General features: G+C 42.5%; 1 protein-coding gene across 2 annotated transcripts in view; it reads left to right on the forward strand.

The window, feature by feature from the left end:
• Nucleotides 1-495, forward strand: part of C12H1orf94 (chromosome 12 C1orf94 homolog) — a 53,221-nt gene extending 52,726 nt beyond the window's left edge. For both annotated transcript variants that reach the window (XM_003276405.2, XM_003276406.3), the window contains exon 7: nt 36-495. In XM_003276405.2, the coding sequence (XP_003276453.2) occupies nt 36-111 (76 nt within the window). In that variant the 3' untranslated portion in view covers nt 112-495. The remainder of the gene's footprint in view (nt 1-35) is intronic.
• The last annotated feature ends 16,480 nt before the right edge of the window (nt 496-16,975 follow it).

Genomic DNA, 16,975 nt, shown 5'->3' on the forward strand with positions numbered 1-16,975 from the left:
ATCTCATCATGGCATCCACCCTCCCTCTCTTCCAGGTTCGGCTCGACATCCGGAGGGCCCTTGATGCACAGCCCCTATTTTTCCTCCAGTGGGAATGGCATAAACTTTTAGATCTCCTCTTCTCCCTTCTCCTCCCTTAGCCCTTGGATCAGGGCTAGGGGCTCTGATTTTTGGATTCTGCAAAAGCTTGGTATGAAGTTTGGAAAGGCAAGATTCTGACCAGGTCACAGACAAAACAGCAAGACCAGATTCATCTATTGGCCAACACTGACACACAAATAGCCCTCCTCACACATGGCACAAGCTACACACACACACACACACACACACACACACACACGACCCTCATATTCATACTTGCTTGCTCAACCACTTATGCATCTGTATGTAGCTAACATGAGTGATTTTTGTTTTTGTTGTTGTTGGTAAAATAGAAGTAAGACACTTAATTTTAGAAAGTTTGTATTTTATGATAAAAGTATGAGCTGCTTGAAATGGAGCGTGCCTGTTTATTTTTGTTGTGTTCTGCGTAATCTTTACCTCTCATTTTCCCCACGAGACTCAGCGTTTACTCAGGGCATGAAAGGAGACCACAGGCTGCTATCTAAATATTGGACCTCAGGGATCATAAGTGAGAGGGCTTATCTCTTTTCCCCTGTGATCCACTCACGTCTCAACATCCCAGTGTATGCATCTCAGGAAGGGACATCGTAAAGGGAATGCACTCTGTCCTATCCCAAGTGGAAGTTTCCCATAAAAAGTCTCTTTTGGACAAACGATTGGAAAATGTAGCCTGGAAAACAATTTCAAAATTAATGCTAAATGTGGCAGACTATATCCAATGATTGTACATCAGTACCAAGATAGAGGCCAACGTCAAAACTGCACCTAATGGCGGCATCCCTAGACCTATCTTGTTCAATTCTTACCAATGACTCGAATAAGGACATTGAGAGCAACTTGATCACATTGATGGAGGACATGAGTCTTGGAAGAGGAGACAGCCTGGATCTGTGACAGCACACATTCTTGAACTCTTCTGTTGAACCCCCTTGGCAGACATCGCTAATCAGCTCTGTCATTCTATCCCCCTGAGCTTGGACAAAGCCACAGAGTCATTCTCCCTGTGGTGCCCCAGGCAGCTGTCACTGATCAGAGTTGGTCTGTGAAATGAAACCCATGTGGCATGTGTAAACAGGAATTAATGTAAGGATACCCTTTGCACTATGCCCATCCATAGAGTAAAGATACTCTATGCACATCCAGGTTGGACCAGCATTCTCAGTTCTGACTTGCTCTATTACCAACCCGGTTATTCACCCAGACCCCACCCTGGCTGAGGTCAGCGAGAGACAGTCTGGGGAATATTAGGAGTCCTAATCAAGATAGCAATGAGAGGCTGGGGGTCTGGAAGTCACCAGTGTCTCAGGATGGGCCTAAGTCCAGTGCCCACAGGAGCATTTATTTTGCTCTCACAGTGTAACCCCATCGGCCTCACTGATCTTTCTTTCTGGGTCCCTGGAAACCAATTTATCTTCCAAGTTCCCTCAAGACTTATCCTTCTTACTTTCTTCATGGCCTAAGTCTAGGATTCCCTGGAAGTCCTTCAACTCCCTTCCCCAATGCTGGACCCTACTCTGGGCATTTCTTGTTTCTTCTTGATAGCCTTGGTTAACAGTCTGTCCCAAAGGTCTTTCTTATATTGTACTTCTAGGTATTGATCCAGGCTAGACTATAATTTGCCACCTTCCCTTGATCTCAGCATGTTGGGAAACAGGAGACAGTAAAAGAAAAATTATGGGTTTGCCTTTGGCCAGACCTGGCTTCTTAGCTGCTTTCCAACTGCGACTTAGGGCACAGAACTTAACTTCTCTGAACCTCTATTCCATGATTTGCCATATTAGGAGTTGTGAGGATTAAAAGATAACGTAGACTTAATATAAACTTTGTCTATTTAGCGTAGACCTGTGGCTTTAAGATGGTGGAGTAAAGATGTTTCTTTTCCTCTTCTCTTGAAACTTACCGCAAATAACAAGGAGAACAAGTAAACCTGTATGAACTCTATCCTCAATAAAACTCGGAGAAGTTGGCAATCCCATCCCATATACAAAGGCAGAAATGGGATGGAGGCAAGGTAAATGCCTTAGCGGAACAGGGGAAGATCACATGGAAATGCCTGCCAAAGGAAATATCAACAAGAAGCTAGCCATTTCTCCTGCAGAGCCCTCATGGTCCTGGAATTGGAGGTGCCAGGTGCTAGACTCCATGGGAGGTGGGCCTAGGAAGAGGTGAAAGCAACCTGGCCCCACAAAGCCACAGGCCATGGCCAGTTCTGTAGGAGACAGGAGGCATTTTCTCAGGAGAAAGGTACAGACCATGCATAAGGACTGTGGAGATGAGGCCCCAGATGGAAAATGGGGATCAGGTGAAATACACATACACTCCTCAATGCCAGCAGCGAGGCTTTAACCAAGAAGCAGAGGTTTGGAAGTTCCTCTAGGGAAGCTGAATTTCCCCCAAGGCATTCGGAGGTACCAGTGAAAATTACCTTATGATTAATGCCCTTTTACAAAGAGCTTCCAATAAACTTTTTAGAACAGTCTCCAACAAGGAAATAAATCAAAGCAAAGGTAAGAAGGAACTAAGGAGAGACAGACCATAATATTCTAAGGGAGATAAGGTAGTACATTTTAAAAATAAGGACAATATGCCATATGCTTATTTTTAAAAATCAGAACAAGAAAGTGTTTTTGGAAATTAAAACAATGAGAGTTGATGTAATTTTTTAAGTGAAAGGGCAGGAAGTTAACATTGAAGAGATCTCATGAAAGGAGAATAAAAAAAGACATAAGGGTGGGTTATAGGAGATAAAAGATAAGCAAATGAGAGCACCAGTACAGGAGACCCAATATCTGGCTAAGGGACATTCTAGGCAACTGAGTGAAGATCGAGGGGATGGAAATACTAATGAAAAAAATAAAAGAAAATCCCCCAGATTGAAAGGCCCAAACAAGTGCTCAGCAAAGTGAAAGAAGAAGATGTACATCGAAGAATATACCCATGAAATTTCAGAAGAGCAAGGATAAAGACAAGATTCTAAAATTTCCCAAAAAACCAACTCGCATACAAATGCTCAAGAACCAAAATGGCATCAGAGTTCTCAACAGTAACACTGGCACCTAGAACATCCTGAAACAAAGGCGACAGAACTTCGAGTGGAAATAATTTTCGACCGAGAATTCTAAATCCAAACTCTGCCCTGTGAAGGTAGAATAAGATGTTCTCAGATCTGCAAAGTCTCAAAAAATTTACCTCCCTGCACATCTGTCAGGAAGCTAAGGGAAGGTGTGCTCCACTAAGACAAGTGGGTAAACAAAGAAAGAAGACATGGAATCCAGGAATCAGGTATTCAATGTGGAGGGAGGCTAAGGAGATTCCTGGGGTGATGGAAAAGGAACGTCTTCACTCAGGAGCCATGAAACAGAGCCTCTGAGAGCCACCACCACCAGTCCAGATAGGAGCAGAAAGTTGGTGAGCTCCAGAAGAGAGGCATATCAGTGGGGGTTGGGGAAGGGCTGGAGAAAAAAATGATAGATTATTCTGACAGAGTCGATTCTGTGGAAAACTGTATTAAGAGTTGTTTTATAGCAGTTGGTGGGGGTGGGAAGCTTTAATTGTAAATTCAAATTAAAAATGGAACAATTGTTATTAACTCAGCAGTGAACAGTATTTACCTGGTCACAACAATAAAAAGTTCAAATATAGATTTAACCAAAAATGGTGATAACTTATAACCACGGTGGGAGGATGAAGCTGGAGAGAGGGTGTGAATAGAGCTAAAGTCCTCATTTATCATAATAGAAAGTCAGGAGGTAATATCTAAAATGGATGATACCAGAGATAGTGGAGTTCATAGAATTATCTAGAAATCTGGAGATAAACACCAAGATAAAGAGCCAAGAGAGCTAGGGGGATTGCTTTGTGGGGGAAGACGGTGCAGGGATCACTGCCTTGTTGATGAGTCTTTTTAGCACTATTTGGCTTTTAAACTATGTATATGCATTATTTTAATAAAAATAAATATTTATTTAAAAGAGAGAGAAGTTACATGTAGAACACTAGTATGATGCTTGGCACATGGTAGGTATCAAAAATGTTGTTGAATCGTATCAAGCTGCCTTCTTCTTTTTTTTTTTTTTTTTGAGACGGAGTCTCGCTCTGTCGCCCAGGCTGGAGTGCAGTGGCGCAGTCTCGGCTCACTACAAGCTCCGCCTCGGGAGTTAACGCCATTCTCCTGCCTCAGCCTCCCCAACAGCTGGGGCTACAGGCGCACACTGCCACGCCCGGCTAATTTTTTTGTATTTTTAGTAGAGACGGGGTTTCACCGTGTTAACCAGGAGGGTCTCGATCTCCTGACCTTGTGATCCGCCCGCCTCGGCCTCCCAAAGTGCTGGGATTACAGGTGTGAGCCACCGTGCCTGGCCTCAAGCTGCCTTCTGACACAGATAGAGCCCCCTGCCCCAGCTCTCATCCCAGGATGTTTGAGAATCAGATTCTCAGAAGTCCTTAGAAACTTTTTTCTCAAGAAATTCTTATGGAGAAAATTTAGTTGAAGCGGGGGCCTGGAGCCAATGGCCAATGCTTTTCCAACACATTGCACCCCTGACTCTGCTCACCTCTCAGGGAATTCCAGAAATACTTATAGTTGAAGAATAATGGGAACAGGGACCCTTAGTGCTTTTCCTGATCCAGCATCATGAAGTCTGGATGGGACTGAAAACTCCCAGCTCTTCCCAGCTCTTCTCTGGGTTCCTTCAAACCCACCTTCCCCCACCCGATGCATTCAGCTCACAGTCACTGAAAACGTATCCTTAGGGATACAGCAGTGGGCAAGACAGACACAGTGCCTGGCCCTGTGAATTTTTAAGCACAAATATTCAATCATAGTCACCGTGAAAGGTGATGAGGTTACCAAAGGCACACACTGGGAGCTATGAGAGCACATATCAGGGTCACCCAGTCCAGTTCAGAGGGTCAGATAAGTGATGTCTGCTCTTTTTTTCTTTTCTTTCTTTCTTTTTTTTTTTTTTTTTTTTTTTTTGATATGGAGTCTCCCTCTGTTGCCAGGCTGGAGTGCAGTGGCGCGATCTTGGCTCACTGCAACCTCTGCCTCCCGGGTTCGGGTTCAAGTGATTCTCCTGCCTCAGCCTTTCGAGTAGCTGGGACTACAGGCATGTGCCACCACACCCAGCTAATTTTTGTATTTTTAGTAGAGACATGTTTTCACCATGGTGGCCAGGATTGTCTCGATCTCTTGACCTCATGATCTGCCCGCCTCAGCCTCCCAAAGTGCTGGGATTACAGGCGTGAGCCACTGTGCCTGACCAAGTGATGTCTGCTGTTTTAACATTCCTGGTCTTTGCAGTGAATTCCCATCTGACATGTTTTCGAGTTGTAAGCCTCCAGTTTTCTTCCTGGACACACTCTATTTGTGAATTTCTCTCTCTCTGTTTTATTTTAGAAGGAGTCTCGATCTGTCCCCCAGGCTGGAGTGCAGTGGCACGATCTCAGCTCACTGCAACCTCCACCTCCCGTGTTCAAGCAATTCTCCTGTCTCAGCCAAGTAGCTGGGACTATAGGCACACACCACCATGCCTGGTTAATTTTTGTGTTTCAGTAGAGGTGGGGTTTCCCCATATTGGTCAGACTGGTCTCAAACTCCCGACCTCAGGTGATCCATCCATCTCAGCCTCCTAAAGTGCTGGGATTACAGGTGTGAGCCACCGAGCCCAGCCTATTTGTGAACCTTAACACTAACAGTGGTCTTTATATAGTTTAAGCAAGTTGAGGAGTAGCATTTTGTGGGAGTTCTAGAAATACTTCATAAAATAATACCAGCTACTAATCATCAAGCACTTACAATGGAACAGGCACAGTGCTATATACATCACCTTTATTATCTAATGTTCATAATAACCCTGTGAGATATATATTTATTACAGATGCAGAAACTAAGGTTCACAGTGAGTAAGTATCTTGTTTCAGGTCACACAGTGAGCCAACATTCTTACCCACTTTTCCTGGTCCTTCCCTGTTTCTCATAACACAGCCCACAGTGAATGAACTTTGTTGGAACTTACAGCATATGGTTCATGACTATTAAATTTTCAGACAACTAAGACTTCTGAGTCATTTTCCAGTATGAGCCGGTGTCATAAGAAAGTAGGAGGCGGGGCCGAGGAGGTCAGGGAAGCAGCGGTGGATTCTCCATAAGAAAGGAAGCGGTCACCTAAAGCAGGGAAGTCAGCTCTCAAACTCTCAAACTCCTCCAGGGCTTCAAATTCTTCTCCCAGCCTCCCTCATTTGGGCGGACTTCCTCAGTTCTGTGTTACACGTTCCTCCATATGACAGGGATTGTCGATTGGTACCAAATATGCATTCCTTCTTTCTCCTTAGTAAAGGAACCCCACTTTCAGAGTGACACATGGCCTTCCAGAATATGTGACTGACTTACAGCCAAATGGGATGTAAGCAGAAGTGTTCTGTGTGGTTTCTAGAGGTGGAGGCCTTGTGATGAGGTTGGTAGAGCAATCAACCTCAAGAAGGAACTGGGCCTCTTAGTACCTTTGAGATTGTGGAATGGCCAAACCAACCCTCCCACAGGGGAGTGCCTATTCCTGGGTTTTGTTTACATGAGAGGAAAGTGAATGCTTTTTAAAAGCTACTGTAATTTTGGGTTTCTTTCTTTTTTTTTTTTTTTTTTTGAGGTGGAGTCTCGCTGTGTCACCAGGCTGGAGTGCAGTGGCGCAATCTCGGCTCACGGCTCACTGCAACCTCCGACTCCCTAGTTCAAGTGATTCTCCTGCCTCAGCATCCCAAGTAGCTGAGATTACAGGCACACACCCAGCTAATTTTTGTACTTTTAGTAGAGATGGGGTTTCACCATGTTGGCCAGGATCGTCTCGATTGCCTGACCTTGTGACCCACCTGCCTTGGCCTCCCAAAGTGCTGGAATTACAGGCATGAGCCACAGCGTCTGGCCCCTAATTGACATTTTAAAATGAAGTAACACTATTCCTTCAAGAAGACCTTCCTCTTTTTGCTACCAGATGTTCTTCAGATTAGGTAGTGTTCATCCATCCATTTATCCATCCATTCTTCCATTCACCCATCTTTGTATTTATTCATCCAATTATTTAGCAGATTATTATTGAATGCCTCCCTTGTACCCGGCATTGGTCTAGGTGCTGAGTTATATAGGTAAACGATCATATGCTCTGCCCTCACAGAGCTAACTACCTTGCAAGAAAGAAGAAAGGCTTTTCAACAAAGAAAGCTTTCCTTGCCACAAACACATTGTCCAGACATTACCAAAAGGAGAAAGAGATAATTGACTTGGTGGGGTCAAGCTCATAAATGAAACATATTTGTCATTTGCTTCACTTTACAAGGAGATAAACAGTCCTAGAGAATGCAAAGGTGGCCTATCCATATTTTTCAGCGTTGCATCTTTTTGTCCAATAAATGGGGCCAAGTCCCCACTATCAGTCAGGGCCCAGGCATGAGACAGAAGTGACTTCAATTATTTGAATAGAAATAATTTAATATATATAATGGCTAGGTCTGTATTGAAAAACTGAAAAGGCATAAAAAGAATTCCAAGAGTATCGCAGAGGTAGCAACTGCAGGAAGCAGCTGCTGCCCAAAGGGAAGAGGGTGTAATGATTAAAACTTCAAAGGCCGGAGGAGGAGCCTTGAGGAGCTGATGTCTGGATCTGGGAAGCAGGGGCTGTTTGGCTGATGTTAGTGTCTCTGGGCACACAGGAGGGCCTTATGGGGTACGGACCCATTCTCTGAGGAGGAGGCACATGGAGGCTGGTTTTGCAAGATTGCAAGTGTTGGGAAAATGGTAAACTGGATGCAACTATTGCTATTGGAAAAAAAATTGCCATTGCTAGGTTGATGTTGACCAGCATAGGAGCCAAATGGCACCAAATAACCCCTTCTTCCTCCTCCAGCCTCTAGTGCCCCTTATTGGCAGAGCCTGACAGGGAACCAGAAGGCAAAGCAAAAACATGGCTTACAGAGTTTCAGGAGCACTGGGAATGGGTTTGAAGCCAAGTAACTGGCCTAATAACTAGAAAACTGTGTCCTCCCAAAACTCGTATGTTGAAGTCCTCACCCACAGTGTCATGGTATCTAGAGATGGGACCATGGAGGTAATTAGGATTGGATGAAGTCCTATTAGGTCCTGTTAGATTAGATGGGTTTAGTGTCCTTATAGGAAGAGCCAACAGAAAGCTTACTCTTTCTCTCAAAGAAGAGGTCATGTGAGCACAGAGCAAGATCAAGCCACCCAGATGCCAAGAACGGAGGCCTCAGAATATAATCTACTTGCTGGCACCTTGATCTTGTTCTTCCCAGCCTTCAGAACTGTGAGAAATAAATTCTTGCCATTTAAGTCACCCAGTCTATACTATTTTGTTATGGCAGCCCAAGCAACTAAGATATTCTCCAATAACCTTGACATGGGAATTTTTGAAGGTTTGTGGAATGCTCTGAAGTTATCAAATGTGGAAGTGAATTCTCTCCAAGAGTTATCTTCTGAGACTCATCTCCACCAGTTCACAAGCATGCCAAGCCTTAAAGAAGAGTGTGTGTATGTTCCTGGATATTAACATTCCCTGGACAAAACATTTTTGTACAGTGTTTCTCCAAATCCTATTCATTCTTCAGAAATTGCCTGTTGTCCTTCAGGAATCACCCCAGGAAGCAGGGGGGTTGGGTGGGGGATGATCAAAAACTATTAATCAACAGACAAGTCCTCTTCTTGCTGCATCATAAAGTCTTAAGGCTTAGCTTCAGCAGTTTATTAAATTACCAGAACGCCAAGAAAAATAGCTTTAATAACACATTTCTGCCTATCTATTTTTTTTTATAACCCAGAGTGGAGAATTAAAAGGCTCCCTACCATTTAAAATAGCATTTTTAAAATTAAAATGAACATGTTAGAGGAATTTTTTTTAAATCAAAAAAGAAGCCATTGATTCAGGATGTGATTACTCTAAGCCGAAATCTTATGGCTAAATCTTTGTGTGGTGTAAAGAAAGGAGGAGAAATGGTTTTCCTTGAAAGGTTTAAAAGTATATTAATTAGAACAGGTGGATGGGCAGGTCACTTTGTCCTCTCATGTGGTTTAGTGTTACAAATACTATTTTCAAGAATTATGATGTTGAAGAAGCTGAGACAGAGATACTGTGTAGAGACTCGCTGACCACCCAAATGGGGCCTTGAGAGGAGCAGAGCCACAGTAAAGTGCCCTCAGTTCAGGTTCTGCTTCTGAGTTTTGCAAATTTGAAAACTTTATCAGATCCTCAGAACTAAACTAATTCACAGGTTAATGCATAAACCCAACTGTAATTTATTTCTAATGAGAGACTCCTCAATAATTTTTTTTTTTTTGAGATGGAGTGTCGCTCTGTTGCCCAGGCTGGAGTGGAATGGCATGATCTTGGCTCACTGCAATCTCTGCCTCCCAGGTTCAAGCAATTCTCCTGCCTCAGCCTCCTGAGTAGCTGGGACTACAGGTGCACACCACCACACCTGGCTAATTTTTGTATTTTTATTAGAGACAGGGTTTGACCATATTGGCCAGGCTGGTCTCTAACTCTTGACCTCATGATCCACCCACCTCGGTCTCCCAAAATGCTGGGATTATAGGCGTGAGCCACTGTGCCTGCTCTTCAATAATTTTTAACATGCATTTGTTGAACTCTAACTATGAGATAGGCATTAACCATAGATTAAATGGTAAACCCATCATAGACTGTGCCCAGAAAGTTTATAGTGTGGGTGATGGGGAGGGTGAGAGATACAAATATACTATGAAATGTTTCTACTATCATAGTTCTCCAGGCACCATGGAGATGCAGAGGGTTGTAGTGTTAGTTATCTACTGCTTGGTGTCCCAAATTACTCCAAGACATATCAGTGTAAAACAATAACACTATGATCTCACAGTTTCTTGGGCATGGCTTATCTGGCTCCTCTGCTTTAGGGTCTCTCACAGGATGCAATCCAAGGGTCTTCTAGGGCTGCAGTCTTATTAGAAGGCTTGACTGGGGAGGATCTGCTTCTAAAGTGAGTACTCTTGTGTTTGTTGGCAGGATTCAGTTCTTTTCACACTATTGGCTAGAGGCCTTGCCTGGTTCCTTGTTGCTCTCCAGGGAGCATCTCACAACATAGCAGTAAGAAGGCAAGAAAACATGCCAGCAAGAGTCTGCTAGCAAGATGGAAGGCACAATCTTTTCTGTAGATAACCTAATCATGGAAGTGGCACCCCACCATTTTTGTCATATTTTATTTGCTGTAAGTGAGTTACAAGGTCCAGCCCCAGGAGAGGGGAACACACAGAGGCATGAATCCAGGAGGTGAGAGTTATTAGGAGCCACATCAGAAGCTGACTACCACAGTGATCTTGTCTTGAATTGGGAAAAGCCTGGGGGTTGCCTGGAAAAGCAGCCCCAGAAGAGCACAGTAGTTAGTAGTTCTAGAATCATTCTTCTTGTATTCAAAGTCTGATTCTACCACCTGCTGTTCTTCTTAAGCTTACCCTTCTCTAACATCTAGATATTTCATTCAACACATATTTATTGAGTGCCTACTTTGCGCCAGGTACTGTTGAAGCCACTGAGGAATCAGAAGTGAACAAAACAAAGTCTGCTCCCATGAAGTTTGCAGCCTAGTCAAGGAAGAAATTAACATTGCTGCTATTATCAATGGTATTTCAGTGGAGTCCGGAAAGACCTTAGGGAATTACATCACATAGCTGGGGAGGAGAGCCTTTCAGGCAAAAGGAGTTGTAAAGGCAAAGAACAATAATAGTACCTACTTTATATGGTTGCTGTGAAAGTTAAATAAAACATATGCTATAGCCAGCAGTGAGAAGGGCCCTGCAGAAAAGTAAAGCAGGTTAAGGGATGCAGAGTTGGATGCTATTCTTATTATATTTTCTTTTGGTAAATTTTATTTTTAAATAATTTCAAATACACATACAGAAAAGTTGCAAGAATAATGCAAAGATCTCCTATATACCGTTCACTCAGGTTCCCTATTATCGTTTTGCAAAGTTTGCTTTGTCACTCTTTCTTTTATGTTGTTATTTTCTGAACTATTTGACAGTAAGCTACTGATATAATATCCCTTTACCTCTAAATACTTTAATGTATATTTTCTAAGAGCAAAGAAGTTTTCTTTACATAGCCACAGTATAATTACAAAAATTGAGAAATTAACATTATACTATTATCTCATCTACAGAACTTGTTAAAATTTTAACACTTGTACTTTTTTTTTCTTGTCTAGGATTCAATCCAGGATCACACGTCCCATTTAATTGTCTTGTCTCTTTAATTTCCATTAATCTGGGATGGTTGCTCGGCTTTTCTTTGCCTCTTATAACCTTGAAATTTTTGAAAAGTACAGACTAGTTATTTTGCAGAGTAACCCCTCAATTTGGGCATATCTGATATGGTGGGAAAACCCTGGAAGTGAGATGTCCTTCTCAGCACTTCACCTTAGGGAGCATTTGGGATAGCTTTATCCCATTACTGGTGATATTAACTCTGCTAATTTAGTTAAAGTGATGTTTGCCAGCTTTCTCCAACATAAAGACACTACTTTTTCCTTTAAAATTATCTAAAAATATTTTAGGGAGATACTTTGAGCTTATATAATTATGCTGTTCCCCATCAAACTTTTACCCACTGGTTTTAACATCCATTAATGATTCTTGCCTGAATCAATTACTAGCACAATGGTTGCCAAGAGGTGATTTTCTAATTCCATCGTCATTCCTTCTGCATGTATTAGTTGGCATTCTACTAAAAGCTATTTTTAGATAGAATCATCAGGGAAGATTATGTAGGGGAAGAGTGGTAGGCAGCGGGAACTCTAAGTGCAAAAATAAAAATAATATTTACTTCATATGGCTGCCATGAAAAGTAAATACAATACTACATGTAAAGCATGGGGCACAGCTTTTAAAAGTAACTCAATGAAAGTAAACTACTATTGCTATTAAATAGTGACATAAAAGCCAAGATCTATTATAAAAGGCAAGAAGAATGGGGTAATGAAGTTTAAGAGGAGGGGGGAGTCCAAGTGCCAGAGGCAAAATGCTAAGATGATCCCTAAGGATCCACACCCTTGTTAATTCCCTGCATCAGGAGGTGAAGGTGGCTGTGAATATAACAGGATATCACTTCCATGGTTAGGTTATGTTATCTGGCATATTACATGACCTAATCACATGAGTCCTTGAAAGGGACAAGTTCCTTCCTGGAGAAAGAGATTTGAAGCGTGAGGAGGATTTGATGTATGAGAAATTCTCCACCTTAGCCTTTGAACATGGAGTTGCCCGTGTGACAAGGACAAGAGAACAGCCTCTCAGAGCTGTGTGCAACCCCCTGAATACAGCCAGCAAGAAACTGAATTCTGCCAACAACCTGGGTGAGCTTGGAAGAGGACCCTGAGCTGCAGATGAGAATGGAGTCAGCTGACACCTCGATTTCAGACTTGCAAGACCTTAAGCAGAGAACCCAGCCACACTGTGCCTAGACTTCTGACCTACAGAAATCATGACGTCATAAACAGATGTTGTTTTAAGCTGCTGTGTTTGTAGCAGTTTGTAACGCATCAATAGAAGACAAAACCCCGCCGCCCCCGGGGAAAAACATTAAGAAAGATCTCCAAGCGAAAGAAAGCATGAGAACATTCCGCATGGCTGAAGCACAGGGGTGGGTCAAGGAGTGAGAGTATGAGAAACTAGAGTGTAGGGGTAGGCAGGGTGTCCAACCAGCAAGGGGGTTCAGACTGATGCAGTTCAACAGACATTTAATGAGGACCTTGGTGCCAGGCCTTGTGCCCTGACAGGCTGGAGTCCCAGAGATAAATAAGACCCAATTTCTGCTCTCAAGCGGCCACATTCAGGTGGAAAAAAAACTAAATGGGATTAGAAAATCACAATTGCAGCTCCATGAGGGAAGTCCTCTTTGCTTTCTTCATCTATATCCCAAGTGTCTAGAACAGTGTCTTGCATATAGCAGATGACAGTATTTGTTGAGTTGAATAAATATAAGTGATATTTCATCTGGGTCAGTGATTTTCAACCGGGGGCAATGTTGTCACCCTGGGGGAATGTCTTCAGACAACTGGGAAGGGGATACCAGCATGTGGTAGGTGGAGGTAAGGCATGCTGCTAAACATCCTGCAATGCACAGGGGAGAGCCTCACTACAAAGAATTATCTGGTTCCATATAGTACCAAGATTGAGAAACCATGATCTAGACAATGGTGAGACCCAATGAAACCTTTGTTCTCCCCCAAACAACCATAAAAACAGCTCTTTAATGCCTATTACTCCCAGTCTCCCTGTGTCTCCCATCTGGTTAGGGCTGCATAAGCAATGAAATTCCCATTTGTCAGATCCTCTTAGGGCTTCATGAAGTCCAGCTTCCTTTCACTGGCATTCTTCCTGCAAAACTATTACTGTCATTCATTAGAACCCAGTATCCTCTTATGATCAGTCCCCTGCTTTGGTGTGGGAGATACCAAGCAGTGTGCGGGTCAATATTTAACAACCAGCTTTCGAAAAATTATGCATCTATTGAACTTGTGTATGTAAGTTTGTTAAAATTTAACTGATACAAAGGATGTGTAGCACACCATTTCATAAAATCATAAAATAAACAACAACACTTTATTTTAAATTCCATATAGCCAATCGGTTCTCACAGAACACTTTAATTGACTTTTGCTGAGTTCTTGTATCTATAGCCAATCTAGGGAAGCAGCTGGGAAATGAGTGTAGTTCTGACATGAATGTCGGCTGATATTTTCTTTTACATTAACGAGTAAGATGGAAGTGAAGCAACAAGGGCATGCCAGAACTCCATTCGTTCATCAATGAGATGAGCGACTGCTTTGCTGAACCAGATAACAGTTTTCAAATACTGGAAGAATATTTCCTCAATTTTTGTGCCATTTGCCATGTAACATTTCCAGACATGACAGGCTTTTAAGTTTAATCTGCATTATTACCATTTTCTCCATCACTTCCTTAAGTCTAGACAATCAACAAAACAAAAAAGCAAGCCGTGATTTGTAGCATTTTTTTGATTTCCATGGTATAAATACACTCACCTTGGCTGACTTCAAGCTACCACTGTGATGTCACTGAACAGAGTTGGGCAGAGCTGTGCAGTAGCACACGACGATGTCATATTTCCACCATATGGAGATAACAGATGCAAATAATCCCCAGAGCAGAGATAGTAGTAAAATGATGTACAATAATTTGGAAATGATGAATTCGGAGTATTTATTACCTTTGTTTTTAACACAATTTATTTAATTACAGATTTAGAAAATTTAACTTTCAATAATGTTTGTGCTTTACAACTGGTTCACAAAATTCTGCAAATTTAACCATGAGCTCCTGCAAGCCAGTATGAGCTGGTTCTAGCACATCACTGGTTTATGCAGTGAGGCCTTGGGCTGATGGTCAAACGTACTCTCTAGTTGACAATTTGGACAAATTCACTCTCAAGGAGTTGTCTTATTTTGAAGTTCTGGGAATTGTATACAAACTACACACACAAAGTGTGTACGCATTGATCCCCTGAGAGTTTATCGTGTCCATGCAGCGTGTCTCCCATCCAACTGGCCTTATTAGTATTATCGGATGAAGGCAACTGATTTTTACCATCTGGTGGAGACTGTTGACTTTTCCTTACCCTGCTGCATTCTTCTTTCAAGCAGCAGTAGTGGTGAGCAGGACAGGGGAGGAAATATGGATTCAGAAACCTTTAATTGATTTACACTGGCTGCCACATGCTTGCAGGAGAAACATGCAGTAAGGTAACTTGCTCAAGACATTCTCAAGCACACAGTCTCAGTGTATTCTTCTATAATCAATCGCCCCTTAGTGTCATCCCCATGTTATGTCACATTTTAGCCTTTTCTCAAACCCCTCCTATTTACACCCAACTTCTCTCTGAGTTGGAGCTAGCTTGACTCCATTTTGTACTAGCCCTGTTTGCCGGGGGGTTTTCCATTTCTGGCATATTTAACGGGAGGAGAGACAAGTGGAGTGGTGGCCACATAGGTTAGCCTTTGCAGGGTCCTCTTTTATGGACATGGAATCCAGCCATATCCATTGCTCATCTCATGTCCTGTCATCTCATGGGGGTGAACACTCACACCATCTGAGTTATTTTGTCTGTTTCTTCCGATGACGCAATGAACTCCTTATGTTTTCCTCAATTCCCCAACTTAACAGATTTTTATTTCCACCAACTATGCATAAACACAAATCACTCTTAAACATATTTAAGCCACATAATTATACCTTATCCACCATCGAACTTCTTACCAAATACACTTAATGCTTAACCTACAAATTCTCTCCTCCTAATGCAATGCATTTCCCTCTAAGCCAGTTTTAGACCTTAAGGACTTTATTTGCTTTATGCTTTTTAACAAAGATGAATGAGTGTCCATTCTGGGCTAATGGTGGGGGATAGATCAGTGAATAAGAAAGACAGACATAGCCCCTCCTCTCAAAGAGCTTTTTGTCTGATTGGGGAGAATGACATTAAGCAAACACACCTACAAATATAAAGTTAGAATGATGAAAAGCACGATAAAGGCAAGGAATGGGGTTCCTATGATGAGGGGATGTATTGGGAGCCGGGGAAGGCATTAGTGAAAGAGTGACATTTGAAATGAAGACTGGGAAGGACGGAGCCAGAGGAGGAGTAGGGGCAGAGCCCTCAGGGAAGAGGGCTCCGGGGACAGGGAGTCACTCATTCTAGGACCCCACTAAGAATCATGAGAGGTCTCTCTCCAATACAGGAATGGAGGAGGTGGGTGGTATGAGGTTAGGAGTGAAATTCAGATAAGTCCAGATGACAATCATGTAGATCTAGCTATAGCTTTTATTCTAACCTCAATAAAACATTAAAGTCTTCGTAAAGGGGAGTGAGTGTTCCAATTCATTTTCTGGGCAGATCACTCTGGATGGAAGTTGGAAAGTGGATTGGAGAATTGGAGCAAAAGGGGAAGCTGAATGATAGTTAGGAGGCAGTTGTAGTAGTCTGGAAGAGACCAAATGGTGGTGTGAACTACGATGATTGCAGTGGAGAGGAACAGAAACAGACAGATTAGAGAAAATAGGAGATGGGAATGACTGAATACACCAGGAAAATTCTCACAGTGAAGGGGATGAGTGAAAAAGAGGCGTCAAGGATGGAGCTCAGGTTTACAGCTGGGTGGAAGGAGGGGTCATTCATTGAGAAGACTGTGCGGGCACCAGCTTGGAAGGACAGGGTATGACGTAGGGGACTGGCAGTTCCACAGGAAGGCAGGGTGAGAAACAAGATGACTTGAGCTACTGCGTTTCACCTCTCACCAGAGGTGAGGAACAGTTAGACAGAGTGGTAATTTTCTATTGATAAAATGTACTGGCTGTTTTGCTCTCATCCTCTCTAATAACCAGCTAATCCTCAGTCTCACTGTCTTTGGCCATGCATTTAACAATTCTGACCAAGTTCAAACACTCCAAGACAGTGTTCTTTAAGGTGTTGGGCAGGTAGCACTAGTGGTCTACCAGACGATTGCAAGTGGCATAGAAAATGACTTCTCGATGCTATATGGATATGGCATCACATCACATTGAATCACACAGTGAGAAAGTAATTTCCTTTTCAATTCTTTCTTGGGCCTTCTGATTACATCAGGGAGAAAGGCTCAGTTTGGTGTTAGTATGTCTTAACACCTCTGTAACACTTGATAATCTCGCTTCTTAACAAAGAAAGAACAAGGCCACAGTCTCAGAGCATTTTTAGCAGGCCACAGTCTCTAGCTGGAATTTAATAATATGGTTTTGTTTTCAATGTAAAAAAAAAATTTAACA

The sequence above is a fragment of the Nomascus leucogenys genome, chromosome 12, assembly GCF_006542625.1.
Source record: "Nomascus leucogenys isolate Asia chromosome 12, Asia_NLE_v1, whole genome shotgun sequence".
In the NCBI taxonomy this organism is placed as follows: Eukaryota; Metazoa; Chordata; class Mammalia; order Primates; family Hylobatidae; genus Nomascus; species Nomascus leucogenys.